This window comes from Ambystoma mexicanum, chromosome 6q (assembly GCF_040938575.1).
Source record: "Ambystoma mexicanum isolate Mex_15411 chromosome 6q, UKY_AmexF1_1, whole genome shotgun sequence".
Lineage (NCBI taxonomy): Eukaryota > Metazoa > Chordata > Amphibia > Caudata > Ambystomatidae > Ambystoma > Ambystoma mexicanum.
Window position 1 is genome coordinate 1174255771 of NC_090937.1, and position 18330 is coordinate 1174274100.

Here is an 18330-nt window from a genome sequence, read left to right on the forward strand (position 1 = left end):
GGAACTTGCCGTCGAACACACAGCAAAGACCGTCCGGCTGCTCACGGACCTGGGATTCTCATCAACTTCCCCAAATCCCACCTGGCTCCGTCACAGGTCGCACTGTTTCTGGGAGCTTCTTACGAGTGGTAGCAGTGACGACATAGGATTTACTCGAATTTATCTGCAGATGATTTTCATTGTTATTTTTCCAACCCTTCTAATTGCTGCTGTAGTCCTAGTTGTGTGTAGTCCATAAGTATTAGTCTGCATTTGCTAAGCACCTCATTTTCAAGCTGGGCAGATAATCCCCCCTGCCCCCACCCCCTCACCCCCATATTCTCTGCTTTTGGGCCATAATTCTGCTAAGTATAAATTGAAATATGTGGGACGAGCACGCACCCCTGACGTACACCACGCTTTAGTGGGATCTTTCGAGATAGTTTGCCCCGCATATTCATTCTCACTTTAGTAGAATTATCTGAATACAAGAGTTGAATCAAGAATAATAGGCCCTGGTCAATCCCCCACTTTGCTAACTTAGCCGAAAGCATAGAGATGTTGATGTTATCAAAGGCACCGGACAGATTAACTGTGGCCATATAGAGTGAACGGCCGATAGGTGGGCTGGCATCTGGCAGACACGCTGTCAAGGTGATCCCGCTTACTATTGTTCTGCGGCCTTTCCTAAACCCCGTTTGGAGAGGGCTTAAGATATTTACCCCCTCGGCCCAACGAGTGAGCTCACTTAGGAGCAGTGTCGCAAACCCTTTTGAAGTTGTGTCAATCAAAGAAATGGGTCGATAGGAAGCCAGATTTTCTCTCTCCCCTCTTTTAAAAATGGGAACAAGTGTCGAGGAGGTCCAGGAGTCGGGTCAAATGCGATCTTTCACAAAATGGGTGAATAGATGGTACAAAATATCCGACCAAAGAGCTGGCTTGCTTTTAATAATGCCATTTGTCACACCGTCCATACCAGAAGCTCAAAAGTTGTTCAATTTAGTGATAGTGAGCTCTATATCCCCCCGATCCAAGACTAGAGAGGGCTCAATGCCCAAAATGGTATTCGCGCTATTTGGCCTCTCCTCATCTTTATCATTGGCCTCGTATTTGCCTGTAAAATAATCCACCCAGGCCTCCTTTGAAACGCCAGGACTGGCGATCCACCAAATCGCACAGATGATATGGCTAGCAAACTTACTCAATAGTTCCTGTTTTCTTCCTAGATATTTCCCCTATGATATACTCTACACCAGGTTCTAAACTGTTGTTGCAACTTTTTTTTCCCCTTTTCTTTGTCCTCCCAAGATTTTAAAGAACATTTTACTAGATGCCTCTTCTCCTTCCTCATTTGGCTCTTTCTCTGTTGACTTTCCATTTCAAATACATGGTCCTTTCCTGAAACAGAGATGTTGAATTGCACCAGTGTTATATTCTGCCCCTGTTTTCTAAACCTAACAATATTTCAGAGAATTTTCCCGGAACTGAATGTGAGAGCTTTTTATCTATGGACAGATTATACTAGCAATCATCAAGATCAGAGTTTACTAACTCCTAAATTGGCACTATACTCCGCTAGCCTGGGGCCCTATTCCAACACCACCAGAGACCAACCCGTCAAACTCTGCAGGTTCTCGGTGTTAGACAGAAACCTGTGCAGTTCCCTTAGGGACCACTGCAAAAGGCTTAAGACTACAGGTGTTGGCAGTAAACCCAATTGGTAGCTGTCTGTACCACCCAGATTTACCTGGTAGCTGTGGCTGAGCAGCCAGACTTCTCTCAAGAAGAGTTAGACAGTATATAGAGTATACAAGATAGGTACCAAAATACAGTAGCACAAGCAAACACTGACCAGAGCCTTGGTATCAAGTTTATTTAAAGACACACTTAGAAACACTCCGGCACTATTATTGTAAGTGGGTTCAAAAACAGTCACTATTATCATATGTACATCCCTTATTCCTTATTAGACAAGTCTTAGTTAACACCACTTATTTCCAGACAGAGGTGAGCGCTTAACTAAAGATGGCACTCCAATAAGTTTAAGAAAAAGGGAGGGAAAAGGCAGAAATTAGGAACAGCACACAACACAATCCTTCAGAAGCACTCGGCAAGGCAGGAAAGTCGAAGTCTACTGGTGAGCAAAAAGTTCAGAGGCCAGGCTCCCTCTTGGAAAGAGTAGAACACCAATGCGCCCAAGATGACACAGTTTAAAAGGCTTGGAGAGTCTTGCAGAGAGTTCAGGAAGGAATCAGTACAGTTTAGAAAAGTTCAGTTAGCCAGCCTAGGGCCAACCCAAGTGGTAAGTTGAGGCTTTAAGAGTCACCCCACACAGACCGTTGCGAGGGAGGCCAGGCGGACACAGTACCTTTAAAGTGGAGAGGATCCTCCAGTGGGGGCAGTTGTTCCTGGCAGCGGGTGCAAGTTGCGGCGTCGTCCAGAGGGAGAGGTGATCTCGACGTGGAGGAAGGCTGAAGGTCGTTGCACTGCCAGGGAAGAAACCAGCCGCGGAGTTCTCTGGTTAAAAGGTACTACCTTTTTATTTGCGGTAGTGGAGAAAACGTGGTATTCCGGTTGCCGGGGTGCTTGGCACAGGCAAGGCAGCCACGAGGTGATCTGGGAAGGCGAAAAGGCGGGCATCCCCACCAGTCAAAGGAAGAAGACTCTTCGGAATGAAGATCTCCTCTGTCGTCGGGAAAAGTGGTGAGAGGGTTCAGCAGGGCTCCACCGGTGGTGTCGTCGTTGCAGGTCGGCTCAGCTTCTCCCGCTTCGGATTCTTTGGTCCTGTGGCAACGTCTGAAGTCCCAGTCCCCAAAGCCCTGCTTTTATGCAGAAAACCCCCATTCATCAGTCCTAGCGGTCACTCAAACATGCTAAGTGGTGAGCCGAGCGGCTCACCACTGGGCCAATCACACCAGAGTGCAACTTTAGTTGCATAGGCAACTCAGTCCAGGGTGCCTAAACCCCCTCCCACCCCCCCTGTGGTACCCAGACAGTGGCACCACTTTTGGAGGTGTCTGTGGAGAAGCCTGCCAAAAAGTGGAACAAAGGGCTCGACTTGGGTTGGAGTCACAGAAGCGAACACAAACGCCATTTTGGAACCGAGTTTCGGCAAAAAATACCAACCGGTGAATTTATATTAATTTAATAAACCGGCGGTATGTTCAAGGCTATATTAAAAAGTGGTAGCCGTGAACAACGGGAAAATCCCATAGGAATATATTTGTGGTTGAATATAAAAAGTAGTATCCACTGCCACCAGCCAAAACTCGGTCGGGGGGAACTGGACAGTGCCCCCTCGAACAACAGACCCAGGGGCAATCGAATTGCCCCGACCAGTACGTCCACAATATGATGGTTTGTACTGGTTCTGTTCACAATTTAAGACTAGTAAAGCCAATGGTGACTTTACATGCCCTGGGAGACAGTAGTCAGTCCCAGGGTATGGAGTCTATGTTTGGGGGTCTCTACGACACCCCTGGGTTACTGCACGGAGGGTGCTGTGTAACCCACATACCAAAAACACATGAAGCCCTATGGGGTAAAAGACCCCATAGCCCATAAACACATGAAAAGTCAAAGGAACACCTCAAATCATGTCTAAGAGTGGGAGAAAAAGAGTCTCACTCTTAGCAGGAGAAAAAAATAAACCCCAAAAATCCAGCAAAGCTGCTGGGGGACTCAATAGGTTTGGGAAATTAGCCTTAACAGAGAATTCTCCCTAACACTCGGGAAAGTGCCCGGCTGACAGCTAGTTGTAGTATTGCATGGTCACTCAATGTTGTTTTTTCTATGTTAAATTCTACCACTTCCTCCACCTCAAAGTTCTTTACAAAGATGTCGTCGATAATAGAGTTTGTCAAGGCATTTGACTGTCGGAACCCTAGAAAAAGATCCCCAAACAGTTAGTTTGAATACATTTCCATCTAGACAAGAATTTGGACCACATATTGCCACAGTTTGCCCTCCTAGACAGGTGGGTGAGTGGAGCGATACCAGAATCGCAGGCAGGATACCACAAGAGGAGATTGTCCATGTTGAGGCATGCCCTTACGATGGAGCCCTGCAGCACTAACCAGACTGCATGACCCTACTCTGACTCTGATAGCTTGTGCTGCAGCACCCGCCTGCACAAGTGGCCTAATGTCAACAAAGGGCTCCAATGACCTGGAAAGAGGGGTTAAGATGTTGATTGTTGTTTTTTTCTTGTTTGATCTGCACAGTCACACGGTCATGGTTCTAATTAGAGGGTTGCATACATGGGTGAACAAAGAAGGTGGGAGCGGGGCACAGAGAGATACCCACACCTACCCACACAGGATATACATCCCTTGGGCTAACAATGGCACATGAGGCACACTTAACTCTGCTCACATGGAACGTTAACGGGCTGGGATCCAGTATCAAGCACAGACTAGTGCTTCAATACCTGAATAGACATTCCCCGGACATCGCACTGCTAACTGAAACACACCATCGGGGCACAAATGCAAATTCTTCCAAAGATCCAACTACGCCTTGGCCTACCATGCAGGATTCACCAGTGGGTCACGGGGAACCATGATCTTCATGCATAAAAGGGTCCCATTCCAGCTGGGAGGGGTACACACAGACCAAAGCAGGCACTTTGTAGTGGTAACCGGTAGCATACAGGGGAGCTCCTGGGGAATTGAGGTGCTTTATGCTGCCCCCCGCGCCCAACCCCACCTAGGTCCCCCCTCACTCACACATGAACTCCTTGCGTCCCTTAGAGCAGCATTGCTGGATAAGCAGGCTGACTACTGGGTACTAGGGGGTGACTTTAATGAGGCGATGGAAGTGACCAGGGATAGAACACACGTGGGTAACAGAAACCCTGACCACCTGACAAAACTCTGCTCCTTCGCCTCGTCACTTGGGTGGGTGGACGCGTGGCGCACAATACATCCCTCAGACCCTGGTTTCTCCTATATATATATATATATATATATATATGTGTGTGTGTGTGTGTATATATATATATATATATATATATATATATATATATATATATATATATATATGGTCAATTGTGAAAAGGTCAATTGTGACCCTTTAAATTCGAACAATTGTAAACAAACAATTTGGGTAATACCGGCACACACATTCCTAGCGGCCACTTACCTAGCTAGCGGCATTTCAGACCACTCCACCATGACATTGAAACACGGCAAGAAAGCCCCTCACTCCACCTGGCGCCTCAGTGCATACTAACTGGGGATGCCAGAAGTCACAGAAGCTCTTACTCAGAAGATGGAGGAATATTTCTCCATCAACAAAGGGTTTGTAGACTGCCCCATTGTATTGTGGGAAGGGTATAAAGCAGTGCTTCAGGGGTAGGCCCTTTCCCCTGGTGTCGGCTCACCGCAAATTACACACTCAAGAAATAGCTACGGCTGAGGAACACGCAGCGCTGGCAGAAGACGAGTTTCTCGCAGATAAAACAGTGGACTGCAGAGATGCGCTACTCACAGCCCAAGAAGCGCTGAGAAACCTGGCCTTAGACAATGCCAGGACAGCACACTCGGCCACACGCAGCCAGATCTACGAAAACCGGGGACAAGGCTGGGAGAACAATAGCATGGCTAGAATGACGGGCTCAAAACAAGGGGTACGTGCGCGCTATACGTGGACCCGAAGGGGAAGTAATCTCAGAAGATGCTGAGATTGCGGACGCATTCGCAGCTTTCTACGAAAGCCTGTATGCCCAGCAGCCGACATTACCCGGATCGTCGGGCTTGCAATTCCTGGATACCATTGCACTATCCAGGCTCTCGGAACAACAAATAGGTGCCCTAGAAGCAGAAATCACGGTGGAAGAAGTCGCCTCAGCCCTGTCCCAGCTTCAATCAGGGAAGGCCCCAAACCCCAACAGGTTTCCGGTGGAAGAGGTTAGGGGGTACGGTCACAACGCACATGCATTGCATGCTTAGATGCGCCGCGGGAAGAGGGAAGGCTCCCCCGAGATCTGAGACAAGCGGCCATAGTAGTGATCCCTGAACCCGGCAAGTCACTTAGAACTCTGTGCCTCCTACAGGCCGATATCCCTCATTAATGGAGAGGCCAAGGTCCTCGCCTGTGTCCTGGCAGACAAACTGCTAGAGGCCATTCATTCCTTAATCCACCCAGACCACTGCAGATTTATGCTGTCTAGATACACCCGGATGAACCTGAGAGGCCCCAACAACGAGGACTTTGCTCCACTCAACCTACAGCCAGTGGTAGACAGATTTGAAGCCGACAATGTTAGGGAGAATTCTCTGTAAAGGCTAATTTCCCAAACCTAGTGAGTCCCCCAGCAGCTTTGCTGGATTTTTGGGGTTTATTTTTTTCTCCTGCTAAAAGTGAGACTCTTTTACTCCCACTCTTAGACATGATTTGAGGTGTTCCTTTGTCTTGCCATATGTTTCATGGGCTATGGGGTCTTTTACTCCATAGGGTCTCATGTGTTTTTGATGTGGGTTACACAGCACCCTCTGTGCTGTAACCCAGGGGTGTCGTAGTGACCCCCGAACATAGACTCCATACCCTGGGACTGACTACTGTCTCGCAGGGCATGTAAAGTCACCATTGGCTTTACTAGTCCCAAATTATGAACAGAAACCAGTACAAACCATCATATTGTGGACGTACTGGTCGGGGCAATTCGATTGCCCCGGGGTCTGTTGTTCGAGGGGGCACGTCTCCGTCCCCCCTGATGGAGTTTTGGCTGGTGGCAGTGGATACTACTTTTTATATTCGACCGCAAATATATCTCTATGGGATTTTCCCATTGTTTGAGGCTACCAACTTTAATTATTTAATTCCTATAACCTCGAACATACCGCCGGTTTATTTATTTAATATTAGTTCACCGGTTGATATTTTTTGCCAGAACTCTATTCTAAAATGGCATTTGTGTCCTCTTCTGTGACTCCAACCCAAGTCAAGCCCTTTGTTCCACTTTTTGGCGGGCTTCTCCACAGAAGCCTCCAAAAGTGGTGCCACTCTGTCTGGGTACCACAGAAGGTGTGGGAGGGGTTTTAGGCACCCTGGACTGAGTTGCCTTGACAACTCAAGTCGCACTCTTGTGTGATTGCCACTTAGCATGTTTGATTGACAGCAAGGCTGAATGAATAGGGGTTTGCTGCAAAAAAGCAGGGCTTTGGGGACTGGAACGTCAGAAGTCGCCACATGACCTAAGAATCCGAGGGAGAAGCTGAGCCGACCTGCAATGACGACACCACCGGTGGAGCCCTGCTGAACCATCTCACCACTTTTCCCAACGACAGAGGAGATCTCCAGTCCGGAGAGTCTTCTTCCTTTGACTGGTGGGGATAACCAGTTTTGCCTTCTTTTCACCTTCCTGGAGCATCTCGTGGCCACCTTGCCCGTGCCAAGCACCCCGGCAACCGGATTACCACGGTTTACTACTACCGCAAATAGAAGAGTAGTACCTTTTAACCGAAGAACTCCGCGGCTTGTTTCTTCCCTGGCAGTGCAACGACCTTCATCTTTCCTCCACGGCGAGACCTCCTCTTCCTCTGGACGAAACACCGACTTGCACCCGCTGCCAGGAACAACTGCCCCCGCTGGAGCTTCCTTCCCACTTAAGGTACGGTGTCCCACCTGGCTTCCCTTGCGACAGATCGTTCGGGGTGACAGTAAAGCCTCGACTTTCTAACCTGGGATGGCCTGGGACAACCTAGCTAACTTTTCCTGACTTTAATTTCATTCTTTGTGTGCAAACTATCTACAAGACTCTTTGGGCATAACCCCACTGTGTGAACCTGGACCCCTTCTGCTTGTTCTCTCCAAGAGTGGGCCTTGCAATTGACTTCCTTGCTCTCCAGTAGAACTCTGCTTATCCTGCCTTACTGTGGTTCTTTTAAAAAGTATTGAAATGTGTGTGCTTCCATAACTCTGCCTTTTTCCCTCCCTTTTTTTTATAACTTATTAGAGTGCCATCTTATGTTAAGCGCTCACCTCTGTCTGAAAATAAGTGGTGTTTCTCATTAAGACTTGTCTAATAAGTAATTAGGGTTGTATATATATAATAGTGACTGTGTGTTGAATTTACTTACCTCTTTGTGCTAGTGTAATCTACAAGTGTGTCTTTAAATACATAACTATATACTTTTACACCAAAGCTCTGGTCAGTGTTTGCTTGTGCTACTGTATCTCTGGACCTGTTGTATATACTCTATATACTGCCTAACTCTTCTTGAGGGAAGTCTGACTGCTCAGCCACAGCTACCAAGTGAATCTGTGTGGTACAGACTGCTACCAAGTGGGTTTACTGCCAAACACCTGTAGTCTTAAATCTTTTGCAGTGGTCCCTAAGGGAACTGCACAGGTTTCTGCCTAACAGACGCCACCCACTGGCAGTCCCTCCCGCTGACGCTCATGGGTACGGCAGCCCTCTTTAAAATGTTAGCCCTCCCAAGATTCCTGTACGTCCTCCAGAAAGCCCCCCTCCACATGTCCAGGCTGACCTTCGTCTCTATAGAGACCACCCTTGGGAGACTACTCTGGGCAGGGGCACAACCCTGCATAGCCTTAACCCTGCAACGCTCTGTCTGCGGGGCGGGATAGGCCTACCATGCTTGCGGGCCTACTACTGGGCTGCCCAATTGGGAGTAGTGAACGACTGGCTCCACAGGGACCCAGACCTCCCTCATATTAAAGGAGAGATCAAGTACATGGAGGCAATTGCACCCCTCCGCATACTGTACGTGAGAGAATACGAGCTGACTGCCTTGTCTGGGCTGATACGCCTAGACCCGCAAAGTCTGGGTGGAGGCTGTTAGGCAGAAACCTGTGCAGGATGTGATGACCATGACTTGTTTTGTTAAAACACCAATAAAAAAGTTTGCAAAAAAAAACCTACTTGCCACTCGAGGCAGACCCTCTTCATCTGATGGTCCTTACCTGTATAATTGGGAAGGCCCATCCCTATATTGCATACATTTGGGGGATCCCTCCATCCAGCATCTTTCTGATGACATCAGTTATCAATCCGTAGTGTCTGGTGACAATATCAATTTCACGCAAGGCGCTCGAAGAGTCTCATGTTATCAGTTCTCAGAACGTTATTTCTCTGGAGCGTCTGACCACCATATCAGTCTGGGTCCTGAGCCAAGGCCTTCGACTTGTACTCTGGCTCTACCTCGTCTGCAAGTTGCCGTTAATATGGAGAATAATGATGGATTTGATTTTTACAGCCTACTGGCTCAGTATGTATGCAAATGTGGTTCTTTTGCTGGCCTGTATAATTCTACATGTTTGCATGCATGCATGCATGCATGACTACTAAGCGCTTTACTGAAGTGAATGGTTACTTATAGTAATGAATGAATAAATGAATGAATGAAGCATACATAAAAACACACTTTTCACTGAGTGGCAGCTTCTGCAAAATGTGGCTTTTATAGGTCAATACAGGCCTCCAGCACTTTGAGTGCTTCTGGCTGTTTAAATCACTACATGGCTATTTCTCAAAATTGTCATTTTGCAGTATAAACTATTCTATAAGCGTGTAGCACATCGCTACCTTCAAGGCACTAAATTAAGCTAATGTGGGTTACTAATATGAGGAGGAATTCTGGCATGAAATGGTATCTTGTGTGCTGCTTTTACCCCAAAGGGGCAGAATGGGTAAAATCCCATGACCACATTCTCATGCTCTTGGCCCATTTGATGTTCTAGCTTGAAACAGAAAGGTTAGAGATCCAAAAACCACCTCATCTCCCTGGTGGCGGTGTGTTTTCTCAAATACATCCACGTCAAGGGTGAATGATCGATGGGTAATGATGTCGAATTTCCTTCCAGTTAGATATTTCATACTTGTAATGGCCCACTTGATAGCCATAGCCTCTAGTTCTACAGTTGTGCAACTTTGTTCCAATGAGAACAGCTCTCAGCTGGTATAGAGGACCAGATGTTCATGGCCTTCTTACAGCTGAGATAGGATTACTCCTAACCACAATTTAGACTCCTCCGTTTAGAGGATGATTTCTTTCTTTGCTAAAATCAGGCATCTTCAGGACGGGCTCCGCACATAGGACCTTCTTTAGGGCTTCCAGACTATTTGGGTCCTCCCAAGTCAGACACGTTTGTTGGGCTGCACATTTTTAAGCTTGAATGTTAGGTTTGCAGTGATGATAGACACATTCTGGATATACTGCCAGTAATATCTGGCCAGCCCTAATAAGGCTCTAAGCCCGTGCTTGGTTTTCGCTGGGGAAGTTGAGGCTACTGCCTTGCCTTTCTCAGTTTGGGGTTGAATCAAAGCATTACCCACAAAGTACCCCAAGTATTTCACTGCACTTTGAGCTAGGTGGCATTTTTTGGGGGATTGACTTGGAATCTAGCATGACTACCGGTGTAGGGGCAGAGGGCGCACAGTCTACCCGAGCTTCCTCCGAGGTTGTGAGTCAGGACGTTTCGACTACTGGCTCGCAGGCCGAGGGCTCAGCGCCAGTGTGTGCTCTAAGGTCGACGCTTCTGTTTTGGGTTCAAGACCTAGGGTGTGTTCTCTCATGTCTGAGCTGGCACAGGGCCTTCCTAACCTTGGCGTGGCGCAAGGACCCAAGATGGTGGATAGGCACGTGGCAGAGCCTGCTTGGCCAGTGGCCATTTTGGATTTGCTCCTGGTCCTCCCATGCTCTCGCCCATTGAATGGGCCCTGCAAGAAGGTCCCAGTCCCCTTCCCTCTGGAAGCGGTGGCGAACTGTATGGCACCAGCGGGTTATCTCTGCAAGGAGACCTCTACCCTTCAAAGACGTACGGCTACCTGCTTTACACGCTTCAGCGCTCCGATCAGGAGAGGAGGCCTAGCTCTTCGGAGGGCTGGGCCCCTCGGGACCCAGCAACTTGCGAGGGCTGCTTCTTTGAGCGCTTATTCCTCCTGATGCGTTCTTCGCAGATGACGGAGCTCCTCAAGACCATTGTCAAGGAGGCGAACCTGCAGGTTGTGCCACCCTGGCATCCTCATCTAGCCCTCTGCCTGTACCGTCTGCGCAGCTGGTGCCAGTTCCTCCCTGTGTCCAGGCCTTGCCGGTTGTCCATACCACTCCGCCTATCCTGTATCACCAACCTTCAGCACCTGTTGGATCTTTCTTTGGTTCCGGATCAAAGGGGACCCTGCTGGCACTTGTGTCCCATGGCCCAGACTCCCCTCTGTCTGGAAAACGGGGGTGGGGAGAGATGATGACGGTAAGGAAGACAAACCCTCTGCATCTGTAAAGGTCTTTTTCATGACCGCCTTCAGAGCCTTGCAGAGTTCTTGGGGGTCGCCCACTCTGAGGAGGCCCCCCAGAAGTTGAGTGCTAGCAGAGGTTTTGGGCAAGTGCACTGCAATCAGTTCAGGCAACCCGCTCCAGAAGGATGTCCGGCAGGTGGCGAGAAAGGTCTGGGATAAGCCCAGGGCCAACACACAGATGAACAAGAAGTTGGACAGCAGGTTCAGGCTGACGGATGGGGAGCCAATCCTTCTGGCCTCTCACCCTCAACCTCACTCCTTGGTGGTGGCTGCGGCCTCACTCTGTTCTAAACCATCGTCTTAGTCGTCTTCCTCCTCGGGAGCCACCTCCAGTGTCTTTCTAAGGGGCAAACAATGCTATGCCATACCAGGGTTGCATTTGTGGCCGGCCGACGCCCTTTGGCCGCGACTAACCAGAAGCTGTGGCATGAGCTTGGGGAGTTTCTGCCTGACCTCCCACCGGAAAGGCAGACATCCTGCAAGGCCAGTCTTGGGGATGTCCGGGCCATTGCGCAGGACCTCATGGAGTCCTCAGTCTCCCACATCGACACTGCCAGCAGAGGGCTGTGCCTGAGGATCGAGATGAGGACGACGGCGGGGATGTATGCCACTACATTTTCTTCTGACGTGCAGGAGCGGATCTTAGACCTTCCCATCTAGGGCATCCAACAGTGATGAATTGACAAAGAATAAAACCTCCACACAGACCGCCAAGTCCTTGGCCATCCTGACTAAGCCAGGCCAGAAGTCCTTTCCTCGGGCTCAGGCCAGGGCCAACTTCAAACCCTGCACTTTCACTGGCTTCAAGCAGTTTTGGGATCGTGGGAAGCGGAGGCCTAACACGCCGCCCAGTGATAACAGGAGGAAGCAGTAGAGGACTCTGCACAGGTTTTTCTGTTCCCCCCCCTCCTCTGCTCCCTTCTCTGATGCGAAAAAGGGGTGACGTCCAGGTCGGGGAACACAGCTCCCCAATAGGGGACCGACTGGCTCTCTTCCAGGATAGCTGCAAGCATCTTTTCAAGAGTGCTTGGATCCTATCTATAGTCTCCACGGGCTTCAGTCTTCCCCTTCCTTTTTCCTCTACCATCATCTCCTCCTCTTAGTCAGATTGAGTGCCCGGCACTTTTACACGAGGTCCTTTCACTCTTATCCTCAGTCAGACAGGGGCTTCAGTTTGTACTCCAGTATTTTCGTGGTGCCCAAGAACAACCAGGCTGGCCTAAGGGTAGTCTTGGACCTTTCATTTCTAAATTTGTCTTCACCACTTGAACACTTCAAGATGATTACTCTCGTGCACATTGCAGAATCTGTGTGTGCAGGGGGCTGGATGTGTGCCCTAGACCTCAAGGATGCGTACCTTCATGTCCCCATCTACCGGCTGCATCAGAAATGTCTGCCCATTCACGATTATGTCGTACCACTTTCAGTACAGGGTGCTTCCTTTCGGCCTAAACTCGGCCCCTCATATCTTCACATAGTTGATGAACGCAGTGGCAGGTCTCCTCTGCCTGGAGGGCCATCACCTATACCCCTATCTGGACAACTGGCTGGTGAGAGCCAGTTCGCCCGATGGGGTGATGCACTCTTGACAAAGATTGGCGGATACTCTTCACCAGCTGGGATTCTCCCTCAACCTGAGGAAGTTAGTTGTGCCCCTCCCAAGATCTGCTCTTCCTGTGTCCATGCTGGAGCACAGCCATTCAGCGGGTGTTCCCCACGCCCGAGAGGCTCCTCTTCCTTTGCAAGGAGATGGGGCACTTTCTGGCCAACTCGACCACCACAGCATGGTGGTTCTAGCATCTTCTGGGTTTGATGGCATCTTGTGTGCTCACGATGCAGCACGCTTGCCTCAAGATGAGGCACCTCCAGCTCCACCTGGTGGCCTATTGGGATCAGAAGAGGGAGTCTCAGTCAGACAGATCCCAATGCCCCACTCCTCCTCCCGGTTCTTCGCTGGTGGTTGACAGACGGCAATGTGTCCATGGGAGCCCCTTTTGCCCGACCGGAGCCTACCCTGATGGTGACAACGGATTCCTCCCTTTCGGGCTTGGGGGGCACATGGTCCTGGGTGGAAGCCCTCCTGCATATTGATCTGCTCGAGCTCAGGGTAGTTGACCTGGCCCTCAGGCCTTTTCTGCCCCTGATCAGGGGCAGGTCTGTTCTGGTCAAGACAGACAACACCACTACAATGTTTTTCCTGAACAAGCAGGGTGGCACCTTTTCCCCACCCCCTCCTTTGCATGGAGCCTGTATCGATTTGGGAATGGGCCCTTAAAGAGGGGATTTGGATTCCCGCAGTCCATCCCCCAGGGGACAGCAATGCAGAAGCGGACCAGATGAGCCACTTTGGGTTCACCACCTACTAGTGGGTGTTGCACAACGACTCCTTGTTGCCCCTTTTTCGGGGGTTTCCAGATCTGGACATGTTCACAAAATGGATGCGCCCATGTGCTTGCTTTTGCGAATTTTGAGCTTGAATAGCTCCAAATTTAACATAGCAAGTTTTAAAACGGAGAATGCTAGTATTTTTTTTTTTTATGTTGCCTATCTATTTTTTAAATAAAATTTTTTACTAGACCATCCCTTTAAGGCCCACCTCAAGGGGTTGTCCGTTTCCCCTGGTGCATAGGCCGCACCCGGTTTGGGAACTCAAGGTGGTTCTTGCAGCATTGCAGCGCAAACCTTTTGAGCCTATGGCCTTGGTGGACATCCAGCTGGTGACACTAAAGACAATACTGTTGGTGGCTCTTACCTCTGTGCGCAGGGTCAGCGAGCTGCAGGTGTTATTGTGCGTGCCGTTTACCACGTTTCACAGGGTCATCTTGCACACTCAACCAAACTTTTTGCCGAAGGTGGTCTCCATTTCATCTGCATCAGAAAATCTGCCTGCCAGTGTTCTTTCCGAACCCGCAGTCAGAGGCAGAGAGGGCCCTACGTTCCTTGGACCTCAAGAAGGTCCTCAATTTTACCTCTCTCGGACAAAGTCCTTTAGGAAGTGTGAGGCATTGATTGTCACTTTCGTGGGCATGTCTCCCATCACCCATGCTGCCAAAGCTTTGTTCGCCCAGTGGATGGTCTAGGCCATTTCAGAGGAGTATACGGCTATGGGAAAACAAGTTCCTGAGGGTATTCATTCCCATGCAGTCGGGGCTAAGGCAACGGCCGTCGTGTTTGAGACATGCTTCTTGGGATGTCATCAGCAAGCTGGCTACTTGGGCCACTCAGTCAGCCTTCTGTAAGCACCATTCCCTGGATACCAGCTCCAGGTGCAAAGCAGAGTTTGGTCAGGCGGCTCTGAATACCCTTTTTGCTTCATCCTAGATATGAGGCAGGTTGTCACAGTTCCACCCTATGTTCTTGTACAGTGGAATCGCCCACAAGGATGGAGGAAAGGTGACAGGACGTATGAGTAATTAAACATACTCGGCGTAGTGACTAGAGTACTCATAGTCCCCTTTCCTCCATACGTCCCACTCACCTGGCCCGCTTGTTTGCCAGGGTCTAATACAAATACTATAGCCAGTTACCTAAGCGTCCGATGTGTAAAATGGGGACTGAGGTGAGGCGCCGCAGGGGTGGGTGTTTCCGAGGCTGCGCCCCCTGCACGCTATACTACATTTAAAGGGAATGCTCAATTTTTCCCTTCCAAGAGTTCCGGTACCGTCCCCATGTTGGGGGACGCCCACAAGGATGGAGGAAAGGGGACTATGGCCTACGAGTACTCCAGTTACATCAGTGAGTAACTTTAATTTCATGGATATTGTTTGCCAGGAAGATGCCTCTTGCGGCCAGCAAGTGTTACGTAACCTTTTCTCCTTTGATATATTCTGTGCCTCGTTTGCAGAACATATTTTGTTGTGAAAGAAGGGAGACCCTACATGAAAGTAAGAGTAACAAAAAAAGTAACTTCATGGTTTTACACTCGTTCGTGTCTCTCCCTCCTTTACAACTCCCACGTTTATATAGGGGATTGTAGCAGGTTTGGAGTGGAGGGTTTGCATACCAGAAATCTTTATTCTAAATTCTATTGCTGCTTTAATGCAGCATCTTTAGAGCAGTCTTCTGATCCGGTTGTTCATAACATCCTGTTTTCTTATTATGCCTTCTGAAGGTCCCTGCCTTTCCTTTCCAGCAAGTAATGAGGAACGGTGTGCCTTAAAGTAGACAAATCACCATGATGATTTTTTTGTGTGTATTTGACTAAAGGCTTTGAGTAGCCTCTCTTTTTGATGTGTGAAGCCTACTTAGTAGGACCCTTCTTCATTCACATAAGACCACCTACACTGGGTTCTCCTGTCCAATGATTTAAGAGTGTGTGGATCTTCTATTCAAGGCAATCAGTTCGCAGTTATTGCCATTAGCTGGCTATTTACTCATGCTTTTTTTGGAAAACACTGGTTGAAGTCACCCCTCTAGGTTCCATTGATTTTACATTAGTTTAACAAAGTATGGGATGGAAGGAGTGATGTTCTGCTTCCCAATTGCAAACTGTGGAACAACAGAAGCTGCAATCAAATTATGTGTTCCACACTTCCCCAGATGATAGCCTTGTCAAATAGTTTGCGGGTATGGAGAGGGTATCTTGAAGATCTTCTAGCACAGTGCTGATGGGATACTGTGGTCTGGTATAATTGGCAAACAAAATAAATAAAATTGGAAGTTGGCCACCATGTTATCTCGATTTTCAGCTACCTTTGTAATTTCTGTGATTTACTTAAAATATAAGCAATAATCTTGAGTGATCAATAGATGTTCCACACCAGCCTTATGCCAGTTGGGGGAGAGGCTTACCTTTATGTTGTTTAAAGTGACCCCCAGCAACAAACACATTTGCCATTATGTATGTTTGCAAAAATCCCTTTATGTCCACAGTGCTTGGAGTGTCAACTATGAATACACTTTCACAGATGCTCCTTGTGTTTAGCAAAAAGGGCAACATGCTTATAATATAGTATCTTTACTACATGGATCTGCTTTACTGAGTGTCAAGGCTGCTACAGTCTTGTCTGGCGCAGAGGCAGCACAAACTCCTGCCTCCCCATAAGGTCTTGGCACCTGGTAGGAACCACAGGTAACCGCGACCCGCCGGGGAAAGAGGGTTAGGGTCCGTAGAGTGGATGGGCAGAGGGTAGCAGGGTAACCGGTAAAAGGGTTAGGGAGAGGTTGTGGATGGGGAAGGGTAAGCAGGAAAAAGATGCTCCTGCCGCCTCATTCACTGGTTCAACTTGTGATGTGTTCTCTGCCCTTTCAATCCACCAGTACACTCACACTCACTCACTTGCCCAGCAGTAATGAAGCTTTTGTGGTGGAGCCTCAAACCACACTACGTGAGCTTTTGCCTGGAGCTCTAACCACGGCTTACTATGACCTGAATAACCTTTGCATGCACCCCAGTAGTCCTCACTGCATTACCTTCATGCAGTTTTAAAGGTACTTTCTAACACACTCATATTGCACCATGTGAAATTACAAATTGGCAGATTGCGGTAAAACTAGAAATGCACTTAGCTGCGGCTCGTAGTCCTAGGTCCTTTCGTGCTGCACAGGAAGTCCCGAAAGTTCTGTGATGAAGCTCTGCTGGAAAGTGCCAAAAATAACAATAAGCGAGAGCCGGGCCAATTCTAATGTTCAAACACTGTGTTGTCACCCCATATAACAGGTAATCATGAGGAGGAGGTGCGCGCTGTACGGGTTGCTTTCACCCGTGGCTCCGCACATGCGTTTCCTGCTATTCTCCGTTTAAGGAATCGGAGACCGTACGTTTCGGGTTGCTTTTACCCAGAACGTCGTGGAACGTTCAATTCTGTGTCACTCCCAAGATACATTCAGCATGCGGATTAGTGTCTGCCATGCACTGCGGGCTTTACCGCTAAGTAAACAAAGTCTGCTATGCACTGCGGTTTCTACCGCCAAGTAAACATGCCTCCAACACTGGATTAGTCTTTCTCTTCACACGTGGGTTCAACAAGTGGCACTTATCTGTGATCTGGTGCGGGGCCTGTGGAGAGTTCAGGCGGCTCGAATGCCCCGCATAGGCTTGCCCTGGGCAGAGCACTGGAAAACACATCCGTTCCCCTCTGAAACCGGAATATCAAGCAGGAGCGTGGCTCTTTCCCTCCCAGCAGGCTTGTGAAGCACACTGCCTGCTGGGAAATGTAGTTTCCTGCTGGTTCTTTGTCCCTGCATGTCCTGCCTGCAATAAGGATGGAATAGCCTCCTTAAGTACCACATTTAGGGCTTATGCAAAGGATTTAGGAGACCAGTGTGACCTTGGGGAATTTGCATGACACACATAGCGCTATTAACCTGCCCAGCCCTGACACGGAGTGCTTGCTACAGATCTACATTTTAGATTAAACCAAACACTTTCCTTTTTATAAGAACTAGCATTAACAGGATGTCTCTAACCCTGTCAGATTGATATTCCTTCCAATAAATGTGTTCACTTGTCTGTCAAACTGTCCTGGCAGCAATGTTGCTTTCATTTGAAAGCAAATATGTGATGAATATTAGAATGTGCATGTGCTCACATGTTCTTTAAACATTACAGTTGACAGTTGAAGTAGTCTATTTTTACATTCCATACTTTAGCAACTGTGGTTAGCCCCCTGAGCACATTGCAACACTTCTGGATTGATAAATTATCTAATGATTCATTGGATTTATCTTTTTTGATGGCTGGTTTTTGTGTTGGAATTAGGAATTGGGATTTAGTTATGTGGAGTTGAATGCCAGTGACACCAGGAGTAAAAACAGTTTGAAAGATGTGGTGGCGGAGTCTCTGAATAACACAAGCATCAAAGGCTTCTATTGCGGTATGTAGCTTTCTTTGTGTGCCTTATTTCATGTTTTTAGATTGCTATTTTTTTCTTTTAAAAAAAAGATGTTCAAGTATACCATATGTTGGCTTTCAAATGTTTATTCTAATTTGCTCTGGTTCAACGCCCACATTTGAATTAGCCATTAAAAAATACTAGTCTCTTCAACTCTGTTTTGTCAAGTTCCCAACTATGAGAATCACAGTCCCATTTTAAAGGCATTAACTTAATTACCACTAGTTTCTTTTACGTCTGTCTTGTAGAAAGGCAAAC

The 18330-nt window shown here is 48.3% G+C and overlaps 1 protein-coding gene across 1 annotated transcript in view; it reads left to right on the forward strand.

Moving 5' to 3' along the window:
- The window catches only part of RFC1 (replication factor C subunit 1), a 1503724-nt gene that overhangs the window by 1101296 nt on the left and 384098 nt on the right, over positions 1-18330 (forward strand). The window contains exon 15 of the mRNA XM_069631787.1: positions 17940-18054. Within this exon, the coding sequence (XP_069487888.1) occupies positions 17940-18054 (115 nt within the window). The remainder of the gene's footprint in view (positions 1-17939; positions 18055-18330) is intronic.